Source organism: Dermacentor albipictus, chromosome 6, assembly GCF_038994185.2.
Source record: "Dermacentor albipictus isolate Rhodes 1998 colony chromosome 6, USDA_Dalb.pri_finalv2, whole genome shotgun sequence".
Classification (NCBI taxonomy): domain Eukaryota; kingdom Metazoa; phylum Arthropoda; class Arachnida; order Ixodida; family Ixodidae; genus Dermacentor; species Dermacentor albipictus.
In genome coordinates, this window is record NC_091826.1 from 11914201 (window position 1) to 11937096 (window position 22896).

The 22896-nt window shown below is 41.8% G+C and overlaps 1 protein-coding gene across 2 annotated transcripts; it reads left to right on the plus strand.

The window, feature by feature from the left end:
• The first annotated feature begins 2384 nt into the window (after positions 1-2384).
• On the plus strand, positions 2385-22701 carry Elp3 (elongator complex protein 3). Of its 2 annotated transcripts, XM_065446996.1 has the most exons (16): positions 2385-2559; positions 2644-2740; positions 2805-2895; positions 2951-2998; positions 3060-3130; positions 3369-3432; positions 3851-3919; positions 4750-4985; positions 7797-7877; positions 8439-8565; positions 11300-11493; positions 15200-15356; positions 16481-16653; positions 19451-19505; positions 20517-20598; positions 22508-22701. In XM_065446996.1, the coding sequence occupies exons 1-16, from the start codon at positions 2541-2543 to the stop codon at positions 22594-22596; spliced, it is 1653 nt and encodes a 550-aa protein (XP_065303068.1). In that variant the 5' UTR covers positions 2385-2540; the 3' UTR covers positions 22597-22701. The 2 variants fall into 2 exon arrangements, with proteins under 2 accessions (XP_065303068.1, XP_070395992.1); XM_070539891.1 differs by lacking the exon at positions 2385-2559 and having other exon boundaries at positions 2622-2740.
• The last annotated feature ends 195 nt before the right edge of the window (positions 22702-22896 follow it).

A 22896-nucleotide genomic window follows, 5' to 3' on the forward strand; every position in this document is an offset into this window, starting at 1 on the left:
GAACTTGAAAAATATTAGCTTTATAGATGTCTCCAGCAACTAGTGCTCCGTTGGAGCCTTCGCAGCCCATATTGGACTGTGTTACTTAAGCTGGCGCGGTCCATCACCTGGAGGCCTCATGAGGCAATACTGGGTTCATTCATTTACCTCCCTTTGCATATTGCATGGCGAGTCATTAGAATAATATTAATAAAACTAATAAACTAATTACTTATGCTCATGAGCACCTACATGAAAGTATTAAGGGATTAGCAGCGAGTGAATATTGCAACTGTGCCTGTGTTATATAGCTCTGCTTGCTGAATTGTAAAAAGGTGCCTACAGCCAATTTACCATGGAAGATGGCTCAGTGTAAAAGGCGTCAGAGATAGCATGAGAAAAAATTAGCTAGTGAAATGTAGTTTTCTTGTTCCTGTATGTCTTGTTTACACAGGTGGAATCCAGAACATAATGGTCTTGATTGTATGCAAGACATGATCCTGCTTTACAGTGCATTCTGGGAGTGCTTGCATTATACTGTACGGAAGTTCACCTTGACCTGTCTAAATGAAATCTGAATATACTTTTGTATCCAACTTGTTCATCATAGGAAATATACACACCGCCATGGCATTGCTGGTCAAGAAAGTCTTGAATTCAATCAGCACTATGATGTTTTGGTTGTTGACAGCTCTAAGATATTTAAAATGTGCTAGACCTTAATAGGGACCAAGTGGCTAAACTGGGAAGTCTAGACTTGTCATTTTGCAAGAAAATCTGGGACATTTAGTATGTGCAGCTTGCATCACTTGCAGCTATGTTATGAAGCATGTGATCTCATTGTTAGTTGAAGCCATGAATGGTGTGTTTAGGGATTTTAGGTCATACTCCTTTGAACAATAGCAATAAATATTGCAAGACATTAAAACTGAAAAAAAAAAGACAATATCAGCACAAGCGAGTTTGGTGGTCGTTGTGTCAAAGCTTGAGAGTTCGCAGTACACTGTGGTCTACATTTACAGCAAGGAGGTTATAGTATAAACTAATGGCATGTTGCACTGGTCATATCTGAGTGCTTCTGCTAAGCTTGAAAGGTAGTTTAACAACGTAGCAGCTTTAGCATGACAATAAGCACACTATAATAATGCTACGAAAGTCGATTGTCTCCATAATATAGGTTCGTTGTTTTACATGACTATCAGACAGCTTTGAAAGTGTTCTCAAATGACGAGTTGAATGTACCCTTACATAAACTCGTTTGTTTACTGTGAATTCTCCAAATGCAGAAATTGTTTTTCCCTCGGCAAAGACTAAGAGTAATGAAAAATCTTGAGTACTGCAGCTGCCAGGACCAACTGCATCGCCGCAAAAGCATTTGATGGAACTATGAGTAGAACCGTAGAGTGTCTTACAAAGATTATTAGAAGAAACTCTGGTGCTGCGATCATTCAGCTAACATGGGATCGATGGTTAATTATTACATGGGTTTGGCCGATCTTTGCTCTTGTAGCTTCAGATATTCTCATGGCATTGCTTACTATGCTTTATGTGCCTTTATTGGCCTAAATTTCAAGGCACGTTTCATTTTTCTAAACGCAGAAAGACTCATGCATAATGCATGCGAACATGCATAATCGTTACAAAAGCTGTTCCACCTGTCAAAGTGGGCCCGATCTGTCAAATGACCCAAGTGTCTGAAAGCACTGGCTTATCCCTGCTTTAAATATTGGGCTTGTGTGCTAGGTGGTACTCTGTTTAAAGCTTAGCACTTGACAATTTTATTTCTTTATTTATATTCATTTATAACGCACTAAGTCAAACCTTGCTATAACAAGTGATGAATATAATGAAGCAATCCTGCCTCCACCTTCAACAATCGGTTTGCAAATCGATGTGCTAACCTACATCATTTGCACTGGCTGAAGTGCCATGCTTGCAGCGCCTGTAGACACTGGCGCCAGAGTTTCCTCTAGTATCAAGCCGGTAAGTTGGGTCAGTTGGCTAGGATTCTTGGTTATCAATTATAGGAAATATCGCGCCGGCACATAGGTCCGTTCGATTTGCCTGTACCAGTGTGAACCAGTTCATGGCAGTTCACGAGAAGTTCAGAAATTGTGTAGCAGCGCGACACTCGAAACGAATGCCAAGGTGCAGAAAAAAGACTGCTTCCGTGATCGTTAGCGTCGTCGTCCGATCTCGGAGGAAGTTTAAAACTGCGCGAAAAAACAAGAACAAGCGGAAGGAACACGCAATACACCACAAATCCATACTCAGACTTCAATACCTTGGAAATTCCTCATTCTTTCACGTAGTTTTAGCCTTCCTTCCAAGCATGAACCAGCTAGCCAGTAAGAACGTCGTACCAATCTCAGAGGCCGTGGCCAAATTTGCCAAGTTTGCTTATTTTGACGTCGTTCACGTCTTCATTAATGGCGGCGCCCAGTGCTTGCTGTGCATGCGTGCGGTCTTCGTGAAAACTTTGGATCTTGTTGATTGCAGGGATGCTTATGCGACCTGCGTTTCTGTTGTAGTTCTCGCATAGATACAGTGGTGCTTTGAAGATGACTGTCAAGCAGAAAGGTGAGTGAAAAAGGGCTGCACGAGACATGCTGCCGCTGCGAAGGGTAGTTTTTGCGTTGCTCATGATTGCTTTCCGCACACCAGGCGTTTCTCAGGAAACCCTCAAAGTCAAGGTAATCTCGGAGATCATCAAGGAGCTTCTCGCAGCGCAGAAGGAACGCAAGGATGTCAATCTCAACAGGTGAGTGGAATCGTCGCACCTGTCGGCCTGTGTCAGCTCGCAGCTGATCGTATCGCTTTTGCAGCGTCAAGTGCCAGATATCTTCGAAGTACGGGCTGAGTTCCCAACCGAAGATAGTCGATATCATCGCTGCCATGCCTCCGGAATATAAAAAGGTGAGAGCATGTGGATTCCGCTCACGAGGTGTGAAGTGTACTTCTTGATCCTCAGGTGCTTCTACCCAAGCTCAAAGCGAAGCCAGTGCGGACTGCCAGTGGAGTAAGGAACCGTTTAGTTTAGAATGACAACTGGCGCGCTTCTAAGACGTGAATATTTGCAGATCGCAGTTGTGGCAGTCATGTGCAAGCCTCATCGATGCCCTCATATCAACATGACTGGAAACATATGCGTGTAAGCATTCATTGACCATCCCAACTCGAGGTCGTGGGATCGATTGCCGGTCGCCGCTGCCGTTCTTTTTCAGAAGATGGCAGAAAGCAGAAAATGCACGTGTACCGTGCTTTAGATGCATGCTAACGAACCCTAGGTAGTCTAAAATGACCCGGAACCCCCCGTAAATATATCCGTCAATGTCCCCATGTAAATTAACGTCTGTAAGTTCCATAGCTATAATTTGGGGCTGTTGCAGATACTGCCCTGGTGGTCCAGACTCGGATTTCGAGTATTCTACACAGTCTTACACAGGTTACGAGGTAAGTTTCTGATCATTTCTCTGTTGGAATGTAGGTTTTATTGTTAAGGCAAGGAATGTTTGATGTGATATGAGCCTGTATAACGTGGTAGTTTGTAATATGTTAGGGCGAGACTTAGTCTCACAAGTTGCATTAGATGATAGGACCAATCCAGCACCTGTGAGTACCACCAAAGGCAACTTGTGGCCGAGGTACGATCTATATTTATATGCGCCTCAGCATTCTTTAGCTTGGTTGCCTTATTATTATAGCTTGAAATTGTTCTTTGGAATTTTTCGGAGGATTAAAGTGTACTTACAAGAAGATTATGTCTCACCCATACCATATTCATCCTGGGTTCACTGAACTGCAGCACGATTTATGTGAGCAAAGCACTTTATGATGAAGTATACATGCAGCATTTCAACTTTCTGTCCAGCCAACATCTATGCGTGCAATCAGGGCCCGATATGATCCTTTTCTTCAGACAAGGCATCGTGTTGAACAGGTATGCTTCATTGATATTCAGTTTGAAGTGAACGAGCCAGAACATTCCAACTTGCTTTGGGCACTATGTCCTGATCATAATTGCCCATCATACCCTCTGCTTTCTTCTAGTTTAGATTAATAGGTATGAAAATTTTGGCACCAGTAAATTGTTCTGGCTGCATATTATCCCCCGAGTAAGATGAACACTGCTCTCATTAGGCAACAAGCAAGCCTCAACATACAGCACATTAGTAGAGCTTTGAGCAAAGCTTACCTACATGACTGCCTTAGCTCGCTTAAAGGCCGACTGTAATGAAGTTTTGGGCTGCATAAGAAGCATAGTAGTAGATATAGAGCAGCCTCTCTGCAAAATATTAATATTGGATATGCGATTGGATACGTCAGAACAGGCCATGTAGATGTTTTTAATACCAAATGTGTAATAATAATAATAATAATAATAATAATAATAATAATAATAATAATAATAATAATAATAGAATGTCGCCATTGTGGTTTGCTGGCAGTGATGCATGATGAAGAATGCGTGGCTCCTTGGCATTACCTTCATGATTAGCCATTGCCAGCCCCACTGTGCACCAAAAATCTCAGAGGTGACATACTGGCACGTACATATTTGCCAACCACCAGGTGCACATATTGTCTGCTTTGGAGCCATATAAAGGCTGCCGATAAAGAATTAGACAATTACTGGGCAAGTGACTTTGCCAAGGTTTATAAAGTAGTATATATTACTCATTTATAACCACTCTAGGCAAAGTGGAATTTTGTAACATATGCAGTGCATATTCCTGCATGTGTCTTTCATGTGTACCATTATGGATGCAGCTTCAGCAACTGGGCCATTCTGTGGACAAAGTGGAGTTCATCGTGATGGGGGGCACCTTCATGTGCCTGCCCGAAGATTACCGTGATCGGTTCATTCGCAGTCTGCATGATGCCTTGTCAGGGCACAACAGCAACTCAGTGGCCGAGGCCGTCAGATATAGTGAACGGGCTCGCACCAAGTGCATTGGTATCACTATTGAGACACGTCCAGACTACTGCCTCAAGAGACACCTTGGGTGAGTTGTGACATGTTGCCTTTAGGAGTGTTGTGCAAAACATGAAGACATAAAGACAAAGCAGACGGGATGAAATGCCAAGGCTGGTTGGCCAGATATACCGTGTCCGGTAATGTGACTGAAAAGCAGAAAAAAAAACACGTGGCAGGGTATCATTATGTTTTGCCTTATATTTATGCAATATACTTCCTTGTTGGCTAGTCGAAGAAAAAGTCCTGTTGCAGAAGGGAAAGTTTTACAAACTAGGTATTACAGTCGAAACCTGCGTCAACGAAGTATTTTCGTATCTCCGGTGAACGTCCATAGGATTCAATGCATTTCGCACCTCTAACGAAATGTCGCTGTACTACAATCCCACATCAATGAGAATTTCCGGATCGTAACCCTGCATATTACCTACTCACACAAGGTTAGCAGGCTCCAAAATGTGCTCAACTGCAATAGCTTTGCACTAAAATTGCGCAGAATACCATCACACTGCTGCCATTTTATTTTACAAAAGCAACCAAGCGCCAGGAGCGATTGCGTGCACCGGAAACACGTCATGGCCACCATCTTGTTTGATGGTCACCCGTTTGAAGCAGCACGCATGTTGCTACTGGGATGTGACGACATTTTTCGTACATCTAGTGTAGTGCTTAATGTGTGCCTCGGTGCGCAAAATGCTGCAAAAACATTGAAAGCCAAGTCCCACCGACATGGAATTGTTTGTGGCACTTGAGATGGCAGTCACAGCATAGAGTGCCACACATCAGGCCGTGATTAAGCGATCGTCTGGGAATACGCATCCCTTGCTTCAAGAATGTTGGTTTCGGTGCCACCCCACAGGCATCACATGCAGATTCAGCACGGGACATAAATTTGCGTGAAGGTGCCATAATCTCGATCAAATGCCGTCGGATATATGAGATATGATCACTCTTGTGCTTGGCACCGGACGCATTGGCGTCTACGGGTGGCAGCGTGCGCTGGAGAAATGCTACTGTTTGCATGGAGCGCTGTTGCCCTGTGTCCTGTGCTGCGTTACACAAAATCTCGCAAAAGTCATTGTATCTCTGAAAGCAATTGACCGAGAATACTGCTCCACAGCAGGGCTGCCACTACTGATCGACACATGCGGCACACTTTGTGCTGCTGGCAGTGCGGCTTTATATCCTCGAGCAAAGCTTGCCAAAGTAGGCTAACGAAATTTTGACAGTAATGTTTCGTTCGGTGATGCATTACCTATCTGTGCTGTTTCATTTTGCAACAACGAAATTCTCTCGAAAGCGAATTTTTTTGTGTTCCCCACCCGTTTTGTTATTGTGAGAATTAACTGTATTGGAAGCATGGGATTCTCAAAATGAATTCCTTGCAGTACGGGATTCTCATGGCCAAACTATAATTTAAAGGCTTGAGCATACACAAGAACATGCTGTATACTTTGCCAGTTGCATTTATAACATTGTTTCCAGTGTAACTAACATTAAGAGTGACTTAAGATGCACCAACAACAAAAATGTTTCCATTGAAAATTTTGAAATTCCATTTTTAACGATGAAGCAACCATTGATAAATGTTCCTGCATAATGAGACTTTATTGCACACACACACACACACACACACACACACACACACACACACACACACACACACACACACACACACACACACACACACACACACACACACACACACACACACACACACACACACACACACACACACACACACACACACACACACACACACACACACACACACACACACACACACACACACACACACACACACACACACACACACACACACACACACACACACACACACACACACACACACACACACACACACACACACACACACACACACACACACACACACACACACACACACACACACACACACACACACACACACACACACACACACACACACACACACACACACACACACACACACACACACACACACACACACACACACACACACACACACACACACACACACACACACACACACACACACACACACACACACATATAATCACAGAAATGATCACGTTTAAAGGTTAGAGAAATAAGTTGTTGTGGGGGATGCATTTGTTCACTATTTCTTTTTCTTTTTTTCTTTTACGATTTGTGAGTGGAAAGTTTTGATGCGAGTGTTGTGCATGTTCCTGCAAACATGTTTGCCTCATACTTGTAAGACGTATGCAGATGAATGTGCTGCAAATTAAAAGCTTTGCTCGTTGCTTCCATGTTTTTGTAGATGCAAAAGCGTCAAATGGCCCATTGATCGAAAAAGCTTGCGGTGTCTGTAGCAGTAAAATGGCACCTAAATTCCCATTGGCTATAATGTCACGTCACAAGCATGCCTCGCGTGCTCGTTATGCCGGTTTGTACTTGCTTGCTCAGGCAGCATGTACCACTATGGAGTCTGAAGCAATAGCATCATTGGTAGATGCAACGTCAGCAGTAGCGAAACATGGCTGTCCATGTCAGTACACCATAGCCGAAGTAAGAACGCGGAAGGACACAGCAAAATGAGCGCACAGGTAGGCAGTGAAATCTTCCATCGTCGTCAACACTTCATGGGTGGAACCAGAATTAATACAAACATTACTTGCAGCGCAAAACTCGGACTACACAGCGGCGTTCAATTGGACATTAATGCTTTCGCATTCACATCTCATAAGAACTTAGGTGTCCTTGGATTTTGTTTTCTTGCTGTTTCAACCTTCCTACAATAATGGCCATCTACGTGATGTTGGTTTCTTCACAAATAAATGTAGTCATTCTGTGCTGTCGTGCATTGGTTGATTTCTTCCAGAGACATGCTCCAATACGGCTGCACACGGTTGGAAATTGGCGTGCAGAGCGTTCATGAAGACGTTGCCAGGGACACTAACCGGTGAGCACTGTGGTACGCCACTTGCCTGATGATGTGTGAATGGTGCCAAATGATGCACAAGTGTTCATATAGATTAGAAATTGGAATGTGTGACTTGGAAAGTTCATTTGACCCTTGGGTAACAGTAGCAGTAAATGTAGCAGTCATAATTTACAACTGATGCTGCTTAGTTTATTTTTTTTTATTACCATTCAGTGTGGTTAAAAATTGCTAAACAGCTTTGGCAAAAACTTGGACTAGTTGTGTTCGTTCATCATTCTGAAACAGCAGGTGGTGTAATTTAAATAATTTACCTTAAACCTTTCTGCGATGAAATCTGGGGCAATCTTTTTCTATGCTATTCAATGCTTGTGTGATAGTCGTTGCGCATTAACTTGTTTGTTAATTTGTTAATCCCTCTGCTACGAAGTTTCGATTCTTCTACTTCTGCCGTCATAAACAGGTGCACACTGCCGGTGTATGTTTATGATGCATCAGACTGGCAGAATACATTAAACGGTATCATCTATCGGTTGCGTATCATTCTTCCCCTTCCCCCCCTCTTTCTTCTTCACTTCTCAGGGGTCACACAGTCCGAGCTGTATGTGAATCGTTCCAACTGGCAAAGGACGCGGGCTTCAAGGTTGTAGCCCACATGATGCCGAACCTACCAAATGTTGACTGGGAGCGTGACCTCGACCAGTTCGTGGTAAGGGCTGAATACCACAGCAGGCCCTCTGTTGGTCATAAACTTATGCATGGTGCTGCAAAGCTCCTCGCAAGTGTAAATGAGCACGCTGAATTTGTAGCAGTTAATTTCTAACCGGAACATGCAGTAGTGCAATCTAAGATGGCTGAAAACTGGAAGTATCAACCTCAAATGAAAAATATGTTGAAAGCAAATGACCCTCTTCTTACTTGCATCTGCATGAAAGGTTCTTGGAAATGAAAGTGTGTGAAATTATGCAGCAGCTGTTCAGTGGTGATTGCTTTGATTTGATGCTGCTCGTTTGAAGAACAAAATGTCAGCGACCATGTGATGTGCATGACAAAGCACTGTGACAATGTTGTTCTGGAGTTCTCGATTGTTTAATTGCAGTGCACCAGTACAGTTAAACCTCGACATAACTAATGTTGAATTCCAATGGCGGAGTCGGAGCAAGTTTTTCTGCTCGTTTCGGAGCAAGTTTGTTCCAATGGCATAGTGAGGGTGGGAGTAAGGTGTTCCAATGAGAGAGTCGGAGGGGATTCAGAGTGGGAGTCACTCCGTGGAGGAGAAAAAGATGCTCCGCCAGAATCGGCGGAGTGGACCAGAACTCTGCGTGACGTATTTCCTTTACCACGTTTGTCCGCTGGGAGGCGCCACCGGTCACGACTCGCGAGGAAGCAAAAGCTGCTGCACGCTTGGCGAGATATCCATTCCGCACTTTAAAAAAAACAACAGGTGAACGGCGCTGAAGAGACAAGTTACCGGTGCGGCAGTGCTGGGAGCAAACAGCAGAAAGAAATTACAACACACCAGGTATCCTGGGTAACTCAGTGATAGAACTTCCGCTTCCGCTTTGCTTCGGCGGCGCAGGTTGTGTTCCACTCGCGGATCTGGAGGCGTTGCTCTGCGCCAGAGTCGAGTGCTCGCTTGCCGAATCCGTCGGCTGCTCTGACTCCGCCATTAGAATTCAACATAAGTAGGTAAAATTGGCAATTTCCTTTGTTATGTCAAAATTTCGTTGTATAGAAATTCAACCTTTTATGCAAATAAGTACAGTCGCCGATAGATTTTTCTTAGAAGGAAATGGGGGGCTGCAGAATTTTTTTAATTATCGGGCAATCGAAAAAACCAAATTTGAATGAGAAAATTTATTTTGACGAATTTGGGAGTCGGTGACGAAGAATACGGTTTCATGCCACGTCGACAATATCTTTACATCAGCAGTATGAATTACGGTAAGTGAAGCCAGCCACACTTTTGCGTGCACTCCGCCCCCGCAGCTCTTAGCATCGATCGCGCAAGGACGACGCTATCATAAAAAATACTGGCAGTGGGGAGCGAATACTTTGTCTGCCTTTTGCTCCTACAAGTCACCAAAACTCAAGATTACGAAACCTCCCATACTAAATGTGCGGGATGACAGCTATGATGCCTTCTTCGCCTTCTCAGCTAACATGATGCCTTCACGCCTTCTCGGCACGCGCACTCTTTGCACACGTGGCAGATTACTACCTCTAAAGCAGGGTGCGCAGCTGCTTATGCGCTCAGACGCACTCACAGCCATGCGGAGCCACGGCTGAGACACGCGGCAGAAATTGTGAAGCGCCAACTTAACTCCCCACCACCGTTCCTCGCATGCGTGCTTGATTATGTTGCCGCAAGCGAGCTCCCCTCCCCCTATTTCCTTTTGATAGCATGGGAAGGCAGCACTCGTGAAGCCACCATCTTTATTGTCACACTCTTGCACACTTACACTCGCACAAAGTGCGCGGACCACGAGAGGATCTTACCGCATTTGGACTTTATACAGAACATGATGCGGCTCCACTACAGCGGTCACTCTTGTCGTTCGGCGTGCTATTTGAGAGGTGCGTTTGCAAGCACACGCTTGTAATTCAATCATTTTACCATCGGCGTCCGCAGAAGTTTCCATTTATTGTCTCGGCATCCTTTGTGGTGGAAGCAAAATTTCGTTATATTCAAATTGTGTACAAACACACTTTGTCTTATTGAGGTTCTAAAAACATGGTGTTCTATGGACAAGATTATGAAAGGTTAAATACATCGTTATATCGAAAATTTCGTTATATTGAAGTTTGTGATATCGAGGTTTAACTGTATATCAGCCTCAGTAAACCTGAAATCAGTGTACTAGTCTCAGTTTACTTTCCATTTTGCTGGGGAAATTGGAAAGCACAGAGGTTTACAAGACATTAGAAACATGCCCATTATTGCTTTTCTAAGATTTTTCCAAGGCCAGAATAAAGTTTTGTTGTGCCAAAGCTTGTCTTAAAGATTTCATGTTGGACAAATGTTGGACCTGTATTTCAGTTTTGTGTTTTTCTTCCTGCAAAGTGTACAGTGCTGGGCTACAGATCGATGTTGTACATATATTTTTCTGTGTGTTCAATTATGTATATTTATACTAGTCATGTGTATATAGATATGCCTCCTTTTCCCTCTTTTTTGTTTCTATTTTCTCTTGGCCTATTTTATTGCAACTTTTCTCTCCTCTATCTATCTTTTCTCTTAACCTGCATCTTTCTCACAGCTGCAGTAGAGTTAAGGTGTCCACTGAGAAGTGAGACAGTTATGATGCCTGTGGCCCTTCATTTCTTATCTTATTTTGTCCTTATTGTTCTTTATTAGAAAAAACTACTACTACTCTTAATTTTTAATGAACTTTTTTTTTCTGGAACATTTAGCTGTGTTCCTTTATGCATTTTGTGTGCAGGAGATATTTGAGAACCCAGCATTTCGCATGGACGGCCTCAAGATCTATCCTACATTGGTGATTCGAGGCACAGGCCTGTACGAACTATGGAAGACAGGTCGATACCGCAGCTACCCGCCAGGCTTTTTGGTGGACCTTATCGCACGCATCCTTGCACTGGTTCCCCCGTGGACCCGTATCTATCGTGTCCAGAGGTATAGTCAATGCACGAAGCTGAGTGCAACTTCTCTGGATAATCTTGCATTATTGTGTGCTATAATGCAACAATGCTCAAATAATAATTATCCAGTTGTTGCTAATGCAACATGTTCCGATCTGAAAACGTCAGTTGCCCCTAGCCAAGAGCAGCAGGTTATGCAGTTCCTGCTAAATAGCACGGTGCCAAGCCTGTTCTATTTGTTGCATTGGCCACTTGTGAATGCAAATTCATGTTCCTGTCAAAAAAATTAGTTTTGTCTGTAGTGTAGTGTAGTGACTGACGAAATATAATGTGCAGTGGGCCTTAGACTGTTTGGTGTGGTGTTTGTTGAACTGAACATTCGCAGGTGCGAGTGAGCAATCTCCTTTCGAGAAGCAAAAAGTGTGAGTCATATTTGTTTGTTGAAGTTGTGCGTCCCAGTGGTGAAGTGGAAAGACTTGTATTTTCGTCCTCCTTTTACCTATCCAGGCTTAGACACTGGTCTCTACTTAAACAACCCTTTAGCTTCTTACTGCTGGATTTGTTAATCTTTTCTCAAATGTCTGTTTGGGCTACCCTATTAATAGGCCTTATGTTATCCTTGAAGAAAACAAGACGATGTCAGTGCCATCCAGTGAATATATGAAGAAACAGTGTTAGAAGAAGACTACTGAAGATGAAGCATACGTGCTCAGTCATTGTCATTACATGTAGTGAAAGAAAACTTAATTTAGGACGGCCTCCAGAATTTGGACGGTGGCATGTTAGAACATGAAAATGTGTATGCCAGCTCTATTCAATACACAGAGGTTGAGCCTGCATTAGCAAATCATGGTAGCTGCTGGTGTGATCACACTCTTCAGGATCACTATTCTCCGCTTCTGTAGCATTAGCAATATGGTTGCAAGTTTGAATGTTTGTGGCATAATAAGAATTTTTGTTTCTTCGTAATTTTCTTGCAGAGTGTTTGGGGCTCCAGTGATGACACTGGCAGACATAAAAATGGCCAGGGGAGTGAGCTCATAACAGCTAACTGTTAAAAAAAAGAGTAAAGTAAATAAAAGAGGATGTTGTGGCTTCTGTCAAACTCAAGCAAGAGGTGTTGGTCTTTGGGGCTTTGGCTGGCTCTCAGCTTTCAACACTTACTTTGACAAAAGCAACAATGCAAAAAAAAAAGATCTCTCAGTGACCTATTTGCTGAATGCGACACAATACTCAGTGGAGGGTCGAGAGGCATGTTGGTGCACAGCATCCCATCATGTGTGTTTTTCATAGATGCAAAATTTGCAGATGTCCAGTTTTTATCTCTCTTCAACCCTGTTGGCAGAAATGAATATGGATGTTGATAAGTATTACACTCGGATTATTTTGGGTCTTGGTATGTGATTGATGGCCACTGTCGCCTACTGGAAAAGCAGAACATTGCATCTGCGTGAGCTTAATGTATTGTAACCTGCCTGTAAGTATGTACTGCCTGTATCTTATTCAGTATTGTGATGTGAATGTACCTGTCACCAGTGGTGGAGCTGGCCTTGCTGTGGTTTAAAGGGAAACTGAAGAGAAAAACATATTTGAAGCAGCATTAGTAAATTACAAATCTACAATACCAAAAAAAAAAAAAGAGATGCCCTTGCCACAAGAAGACGCTTGGTAGGCCTCAAAAGATGGGTGGTGCTGGCACCTTAAAGTTCTCGCACCATCTTGCTAAGGGGATTTCGATGGCATCTGCTCCGTCAAGGCAAATCTCTTTATCGGTTAAAATGCCCAAGCACAAATTAAGACTTTTAAATCTGTAACATCACACTGACATACCAGCGCTGAGGTTTCGGCACGAAATTTTAGATATGGAATTTTACATGTCATTTTCTCCTCCACTAAATCAACCTACTTTAATATACCAAGCAACCACCCCCGCCCCACTCAAGCACTAACTCAAACAAAAACGAAATGGCGGGGGGGGGGGGGGGGGAAGTTCTTTCACAGACAGTTCTTCCACATGTATGGTTTTCCGCCTGCTTGTCTGTGTTGTTTTGTGGCAGTCTTTTGGGCCAAGTGAGCAAGGAGGAAGCTCACAATCTGTGAAAAATTATTAAAAGTAAAATACAGTCTGAAACACACCCAAATGCCTCAAACTAACATGCACTGAATGACAAATATGGCAGCGTGTATAGCATCCATGAAACGCAAGCAGCATACTCTCGCCATTTGCATTTCTTTATAAGGCAGCGAAATAGAGCAGGAAGACTCGAAAGCAGCACGAACGCAGTTTTTTTGCACGAAAGTCAAAGCATGCACAAGAATCTTGTACTTTATCTGCACACTTGTTGTAAAAGGCACAATACATGGAAAATCTTGGTACTGACATACTTCTCCAGCAGACAGAGATGTAGAAAGGTGAGCTCATTCGCCTTGGCTTGTTTCCGCTATGGGCACAGCCATAGCAGAAACCGACTCCTTTTCGTTGAGACGCAACATGGCACTTTTTCTCGGAACGGTTTTAACACTGACTGCTCAGACAGCAAAGTGTGAATCTCAGCCGAAGGGCACTCTGTACTGTTTACGTTGAGGAGCACGAGCCACTCTGCTTGGACCGAAAGCGGCGCTTGCATTTGATAGCACTTCTCGCAGCTGCCAGATGAAGAGTGTGGCTGCAGCAGTCTTGGTCTGCATCTCCTGCAGTTACCATGTTTGTCTTGTGATCCTCCTGCCACGCTGCCGCTTCATTTTTAGCGTTTGTATCCACCCCCTTCAGCAAGTGTCCGTATTGCCGAAGCTGGCAGCATCCATGCCTAGCGCACAATAGTATTCAGCAGTGAAGTGCTGGTTCTGTGTGTATTTGCAGCCGTGGCAAAGTATGCTGCAGTGAAGGGCAAGCACGGATCAATGCTGGGGTTGAATGCAAGGACTCAACTTCCAGAATTATTTTATCGTGTAAAACAATAATTGTTCCGATTAAACTTTCAGAAATAAATGCCATTGAATGGTACTATGTAACTTATTACCTTCATATTTTTACTTGGACCACCTCACTATGCAATTGACAGCTGAATATGCCTCAAAAAGCAAATTTTCTCTTGTTTGGAATTTTTTTGCTCACACGCATTGTGTTTTTCGATCTTCGAAACATTCTTATCGGCTTCTACACATTCCGGACAACTTAGAGTAGTTGGAATGACTACTGTGAGAACATAAAATGTCATAAAAAGTTGCGAAATTCCACCTTTTTGTACCTTCTTTCGTGTTTAGTATTTAAACAAAAGTAAGATCAACTCAGTTCAATTTAATGTGTATGAAAGAGCAATGTCTTTATTACTTATAAAAGATCTTTCATAGTCATGCGTGAAAATTTTATTTTGTAAAAATTTTTTGGTTAGACTAGGTTTTGCTACTGCTTGCAAACTTAAAATGATGGCCATGGCGCGAAAGAAAATTTTTCAACGAAAACAAGCTAAGATAATGTTTGTCATTGTAATGCAGTAAGCCATGACATTTTAAAAAGAAATCGAAGATGGTCGAGTGCAAAGTCTGGATCAGTTGGCGTGGAATGACCCAGTACTATTATCTTGAATTTAACGAAAATAATGTTTTGATAAAATACTTAGTCAGCCTAACTGATGTAGTGTTTCTTTTTAGTGTCCCTTTAAGAATATCTCGTACTAAAAACTTGTTCTACAAAGTGTTTGGCATAACAGTGTGTCACTGTAACCACTTGCATGTTGCAGGGACATTCCGATGCCACTGGTAACCTCTGGTGTTGAGCATGGAAACTTGAGGGAACTTGCTCTGGCCCGGATGAAGGACTTTGGCACGAGGTGCCGAGATGTGCGCACGCGGGAAGTGGGCATTCAGGAGATCCACCACAGAGTGCAGCCGGACCAGGTGTGTGCGAGGGTAGCTGAAGGCACGTTAACATTGTTCAGATGGGTTAGAACGAAAGGTGCTGCGAGCACTCAGAGAATCCAGTACTGGTTATTGCAGCTACTGGTTGTAACAATAAATACTGTCTGCAATATTGATTGTTGAAGGGACATAAGATCAGCCCATAAGTAATATAATTACGGGGCTATCACAATGAATATTTCTTACTCTCATCATTGTCATATGTTGGTGGCACTGTGATATGTGGCATCTGGTAAGACAGCAGCTTGCTTCATAGTGAAAATGACAGTTGAAGAAATGGAGGTTAAGCTATGCAGATGTATCTTTTTTGTATCCTCACAAAAGTAAGCTGCATTCCAACTCGTTTTAGGCACAAGCGGTTACTCTCAGAAGGCCAGCAACTCTACATGCCAGAGGTTACTTTATATGGGGTGTTTTATTTTCAATATGTCGTGTACTGTGCAGATGACTGTCCACTGGGATAGTTATTTTTCTTCACAGAGTTAGCATATGAGAATTTTTCAGAGGCAAGGATAGCATAGCAGATTTAATGTTGGCAGAATTTAGTAAAATGGCCTGTGGTGGATAGCACAATTTTACTCTCCAAACTGGATTACTTGAAGAAGCAGACATTACTTCCACAGCTAATTGAAATGCATAATCTAATATTTACTAAACCTTTCTTTTCTAGTTAAATTTGTCCCGCAGTGCTTAAGAAGGCCTTTTATTAAATAATAAAAGTAAGTGCATAAAGTGCAATAACTGTGCACATTATAACAAGTTTGATGGCAGTTAGCTCAAGACTGTTGCTAGCTTTAAAATTTGCTTCAAGTGTACATGCCTTGATGTCTTGCTGGCTTCAATTCGTAAATTGCAATATGTGCCTTAAGAAGGTAATTATCATTTTTGTTAATTAGTTGATTATCACTTTTATCTTCTTATGGAAATAATGTCTGCCTCTTTGGTAACCCAGCTCAAGGATTAAAATTGTGCCACATCCTCAGGCAGTTTGAAAATTTATCTTAACATTAAACACCTAGTACTATAGCCAATTATTGTTGTGCAGTTGTGGTTCCCAGGGGATATCGCAGTGGCCTCAGGTGCTGTTGATCCTCCTAATGCAGGTGGAGTTAGTGCGTCGGGATTATGTTGCCAATGGTGGCTGGGAGACGTTCCTCTCGTACGAAGACCCTCGCCAGGACATATTAGTTGGGCTGCTGCGTCTGCGCAAGTGCTCCTCCGACACCTTCCGCCCTGAGCTGCTTGATGGATGCTCCATTGTGCGCGAGCTGCATGTGTATCCTCTATGATCCATCTTCCTGAGGTCCTTTTTATTGCTCAGTTTCACACACTGCTGCCTTGGTGTACAAGAGAAATGCAGTGGTGGCTACAAGTGAGATAATAAAAGAAAAGACAAAATGCCAGAATGATAAAAAAAAGTACTACGGAGTCTTCCGTAGCCCATGTGTATGGCCGAATCAGCCAATTGACCACAGTTGTATAACTTTGTACAGTATTTGATTGCAGTCGAACCTCGGTATAACAAACTATTGGATATGCTGAACAAATCTAAAATGTTTTTCTCCAATGTCTGCATCTAATCAAGACGTGCCTATAATGAATATTGGATATAGTGAAGCTATTTTTGTGTTTGATGCAACTTTATCAAAACTAGGTATGAATTACAAATTGCATCTAGTTAAAGATACATGCACACTTATTGTTATTATGCATAGGCCCAAAGAATGCTGCTGCAGAGGAGCATTGGGGGAGCAGACAAGCTGATAACTGTCACAAGAAGGGCCATGTCGGGGCAGGAACGATTAAACTGTTGCATGTTTAAGCTACTTTTGCAAACAATTCATTTGACACATTCCTTGGTGAACCACCAAATTTGTTCTACAATTCAACAACTTGAAAGGAAAAAAAGAGTGCTGGAAAAAGCACAGTTGTGATTGGTTTCCTGTTCTTGCATCAACTGCAGTGGTTAAGTGCTTAACACTGCTGACTACAAATGTTTTCAGACCACGTAATTCATGAGAAAGTGAAATTTTGTGACAGCCAACACTTACACTCTTGAATTAAAAAATTTTCATGTACGTATGCACTCCCAACAGCAGCCATGCCTCAACCTTGAATTTTGGGCTACTTGAGTAACAAAGCCATACAGAAATTCTGCCTTTGTTTGCAGCTTCTTTGCTTTGTAATCCTTCATAGCTTATTGTACATGACATTAGATGGATGACATTTATCTAATGATATCATAATCTGAATTAACAAATTTGAAAAAAATTTTCCATAAGCCAAAGGAACTTGTACTTGTCAATGTCTTTGTGCTGGCTTTACTCAACAAAAATGAAAAAGTCTATGTCTTGTTTTAATTTTTCTTGAGTAAAGCCAATGCAAAGGCATTGACAAGTAATAAATTTGAACCCAATGCATATTATTTCTGAGTGCAGATGTGCTTAAATTTCGCAGACATTGCACCTAGAATTAATGGCTTTCTAAGCAGTACAGTTGAAACTTGCTACTGTATAACGAAATCCTGCGACGATGAAATTATTGTGACAGTGAAAGATTTTTATATCCCTGGCGAACACCCATAGGATTAAATGCATTTCGTACTTCTCGACAACAAAATGTCACTCAACTGCAGCCCTGCATCAATGAAGGTATTACAGAGGGGAATGGGTAAAAACATAAAAATGCATGTGCAACTATGGAAAACAAAAGGAAAAGGTCATGCACATTCTTTGCTTATCATACCTGTTATGGTGCAACAGCCCTGCTGGAATTGTTAAGTCCTGGGAATTAAAGGCTGATGATAAGCTTCGGTGTGGCACCTTAATATTCCAACCTTGTGGTGGCGATCAATGCATGAGGAGAGGATATGTTGGGGGCATAATCATGCTTTCACATAGTTGGGGATTCTGGTAATGCATATTAAAAAAAGCATGAAGCGGAAACACTTACTGAAACACTTGGTCAACGAAGGAAGATGGGGAAGTTGCACTGAAGTTCTCATTGATGGGACGCTGGCTGTGTGATTGCAATTGTTAAGGATTAAACATGCAGAATTATTCTGAACAAGATTAAAGGATTGAATGAGCGTGGTAGAGTATGGGTCTCAAATAGATGCTGCATATTCCATTTTGTTGGAAACCAAGGATTTGTATGAGGTTAATTTCATGGAAGATTTAATGAAATGCCATTGCTGACCCTGAATGCGCAATATGGATTAAACTAATGTTGGCTGCGTGTTTTGCTCTGTTTGTTTTTATTGGCTTGTGTGTGAACAGGTATTGGCTCATTTGTGATCATTCAGATAAGTGTTGTCTAAAGCAGCGCATAGTTTGAGTAGCTGCTTCCTAAGATGTACTGTGTACCTGAGATGTGAATGTACATACCAGCGTGAAGGGATTTCAATTTCAATTTATTTTCCCATCTTACAATACAGATGGAGGGGTTGCAGAAATAAGCTACACCAGGGCAGCTTGACAAGTCTACAACCCTAAAGTTAACAGATAACATTAATAATTCTAGCTTGTGTGGAATAAAAGCACTATAATGCAGGCATTAATACTGAGACTTCAAACTTCAATTAAGGAAAAAAATGTGTAGGCATGCCTTGGTTGTTTGGGTTCACAGCAAATAATATGGTTGACAGCTGTGGTGGCATCTGTGATGAAAATGGGAAGATTTCCCCTTTAGCACTTGTGAAAATTAAACTAAAACTGCCCATTCTTGTGAGGAGAATCTGCCTTTATAATATTTTGCACCAGTCCAGACAATTTAGTGTCATTATGACACTTCAAATGCAACTGTACCTTCATGACAGGTTATCTGTAGATGGAGGGTGCATAGGGTGGTGGTGGTGGAGGGGGGGGGGAGGGTTAATGACACTGCAGCTGAGTTGGGCTTTGTTGTGCAGCAGCAGTTTTTGTGAGCGCAAATGAATGGTGCCATTACCTTATGTCAAGGAACCAAGTGGTTCCTGTGTAAATGTACATGTTTGACTTGTTCTCCTTTCATTTCCTGTGTTCTATTCATTTATTATTACACCCTAGTGTGCCTCCTTGACTCAGTGCACTCAGATATGGGAGTGTTGTACCAGTGAGCACGCGTGACCCTACGAAGTTTCAGCACCAGGTGAGCATTCAGGCACTGCTTGTTGTACTTCACATTGCCATGCCACTGAAAGTTCCTCTGGGAAGGAACCTGTATGTTATAAATTACTGAACATGTGTTAGGACTTGCATTCAGGTTCACTTATTGAAGTTACTCTGCTCACTACATCAAAATCAAACACGAAAAGCATCAAGGTTATGTAAAAAAAAAGTGCTGACACTGAAATATCAGCATGTTTTCAATGATTGAGACATTAGGAATATCATAGCTGATCATTATGCACGTTGCTTACTGTATCCTCACTGAATTGATGATCACAAGATTTTTCTGTGCAGTAGCTTTCGAGTATAACAGGTGCATAGGTATTCAGCATGAGTAATCACACTATAAAAGATAAAGCTCATGGTTTTAATGTCAATATGCATCCCTTTTAAAATATTTTCTGTGTATGATTACATTTCTACACGTTTCTGTGGTTTTACACTTATTGTGCTACATTTGCATGTGAAATGCCTCATTGTTGAAAATTCTGTTATGAAAGGGTTATTATGAGCTGTGATGTATATCGCATTCGGATTCCCCAGTGATGTTTGATGCAGTATTCTAAAGGAGGAAATGCAGCCAGAATTTTGGTGTAATCATGTATGTTTTGTATTCTGTATTCCACATGCCCAGTGCATGTGAAACAAGTGTTAGACTGGTAGGACAAGGCTCTTCTTGGAATAAAATAAACAGTAATTATTTGGCACAATCTGGATAACTTAACTTTGTATTGTGGTATGATGGGAAGAACAGTAGACATTTCGTCTTGCCCTATTGCAACAGGTACACTGCAATGCGTGAAAATCACCTAAAATGAAATCAGACATCACTCTAGCCATAAATTCAGAGCTTATGAAGTGTACCTGTGATTCTTTTATTAGTATACTTGTTGTGTACATGGTTCATTTTTTATTGTACTGGATCTAATTGGACTGAGTTCAGCAATGCACAATGTCTTGTACCCACATGCTCTTCCATCAAACTTCTCAGGGCTTTGGAACACTGCTTATGGACGAAGCGGAGCGCATTGCTCGTCATGAGCATGGTTCACACAAGCTGGCAGTGATTTCCGGTGAGTTATGTAGCTTTAGTAAATGAACACCTGGTGAGCTACTTAACTGGCAGTCATTTCTGATGAGTTCTTTCAACCCTGTGCCAGACATGGTGGTGGCGTGCTTTTAATATGCAGCCTCCAAAGTATTTAGTGATATCGCGTGAGCTCCTCATAGTGGTGCAGAGTAACGAGCTGAACAAGGTTAAGAGCACATGTAAAAAGTGCATGTGAATGCGAGTTTAGTGTGGTTTAGTGTAGTTTTATTACGTCACAGCACCATTTTTCCATGCACTGTCGTGACATCATATTGCAGCTTGTACTGTACAGTAAAAACATTGTTGTAGTGAACATGCGCATACGTAGTGAACTTCTGGTTATGGTGAAGAGAAATGCCAATCTTGATTACATTTTCATAGATGTCCACATGCTTCTTCACTGATAGTGGAGACGGGTATGGTGAAGAAATGAATATATAAAAGAAAATGCACTCTTTTACTACATCTAGAATAAATTATGACTGCTTGATGGTGGCCACGTAAACAATGGTCGTTGCACTAACCGTGATTTCAGCAAAAGTTTCACCAAGTATGATAAAGTGTGTGTGCTCTCGCCTTGAATTTTTATCAGGTACCATGTCGCAACAGTGTCAACATGGCACTGTAACATGACACTGTGCATGACACTATAACAACAGTGTTATGCAGCCTTGGACAATGTATGTCATGTCTGTGAGGCTGTTCAGTGCTTACTTAAGTACAAGTGTCAACATTGGATTGTTCCGGCAAATTATCCATCATGAAAAAGCCTTCCGCTTTGTCTCTTTTTGACAAACATAAACTGCTTTATGATGTTGATGCTCAGATGATCAAATGCAAAGATGGGTAATCTGCACTTTAGTAAAGAGCAAATGTGTGATTTTTTTTCAATGCGAATCAACCAAGTGTACTGAGAAAAATTCACCATGGTTACAGAAAGGCAACATGGTGAACTACAGCAATAGCAATAATAATGATATAGTGAAGACTTTCCTGGTCCCAACGACTTCAATATACAGAGGTTTTACTGCATTGTTGCATTTTGTTTATTTCACATATTTTTTCATTGCATGTGTGATTTGCTTCTTAGTTATCATCTTTGTCTGGTGCACACTTCGCTGAGCATCTGAAGAAGTGAAAGGCGAACTGCAGTGAAGATATAAAATGGAAGAACAAGCACAAAAAGAAGAAGGAGAAGAGGAAAGACAATAGGACTCGTGCTCACTTACAGCTTTTAAGCTTTGCCCTCTTCAGCCTGCACCTTTGCATTGCTGTCCCTTACATATGAAATCACAAGCGATTGCCACCCAAGTTTCTTGCAAAATTTAAAGGTTGTTACTGACAAGGTTTTGTCCACCTCAAGCATTGCAGGAGCTTGTGAAGTTTCTTGTGCTGAAGGGGGAGGGCTAAAAATGCCAAAACCTTGCTTTAGTGAAATTTAGGGCTGAACAGTCTTTGGTTGATACGTTAGACTGTTATAGTATTGAGATTAATTTCATAAACTCTTAGAAGCATTATTTGTGACAAATAGACTGCGGACTTCATATAATAGAAATGAAAAGATTTTTTTTTTTTTTACCTTGCTGCTTTGGTCATTTTTGTTATTTTCTGAGGATTGCTGTAAAGCTTTTACTGCATGTAAGACAATTTTCCAGACAAGAGTCTTTCCTTTGCGACTTAGTGACATTTTCTCTGCAGGCTGCAAGTCAACACTATTTTTCTATAGTGTATATGCCTACCTTTACTTTTACTTACGTTTAATAAAGGCATTGATACTTTAGTGATGCTTTTTCAATATTGAGCCACGTGAAACTGCGCTGGCTTAAATTTCATGTGTTCCATACTCGTGTAACCTTGATCAGAAAGTTATTGTTCTGTCATTCATATTGCAGGTGTGGGCACACGGAATTACTATCGCAAACTTGGATATGAGTTGGACGGCCCCTACATGTCTAAGCTGCTCATAGCTGACCCTACTTGAGTGCCTCTGCAGGACGTACCTAGTGGCAGGGATTTGTTGTTGCACTGTTTTTGTGAAATCGCTAATGAAAAATGTACAGAAGGAATAAAGTGTTGGTGAAGTTTATTCGCTGAGGAAGAACAACTGTTTGTCTGAGAACTCTAATTAGGGCAAACTCTTTCATGTATATAAGCATCTGACCTTAATGCACCGTTTCCATTGTATTTACTCAATATCTGTTGCTACTGCGATTTCTGTAAACATTATTCATGTATGGAAATGATAGCATTACGGCACAGCTAGTGTGCAGGGACATGTGGA

Bases quoted from the DNA above. Each gene is read 5' to 3' on its own strand.
- Elp3 (XM_070539891.1), top strand. From the start codon at position 2,622: ATGATTGCTTTCCGCACACCAGGCGTTTCTCAGGAAACCCTCAAAGTC. The intron at 2,999-3,059 runs GTAAGGAACCGT...GAATATTTGCAG, and splicing joins CAGTGCGGACTGCCAGTGGA to ATCGCAGTTGTGGCAGTCAT. The intron at 19,506-20,516 runs GTGAGCATTCAG...CAAACTTCTCAG, and splicing joins CTACGAAGTTTCAGCACCAG to GGCTTTGGAACACTGCTTAT.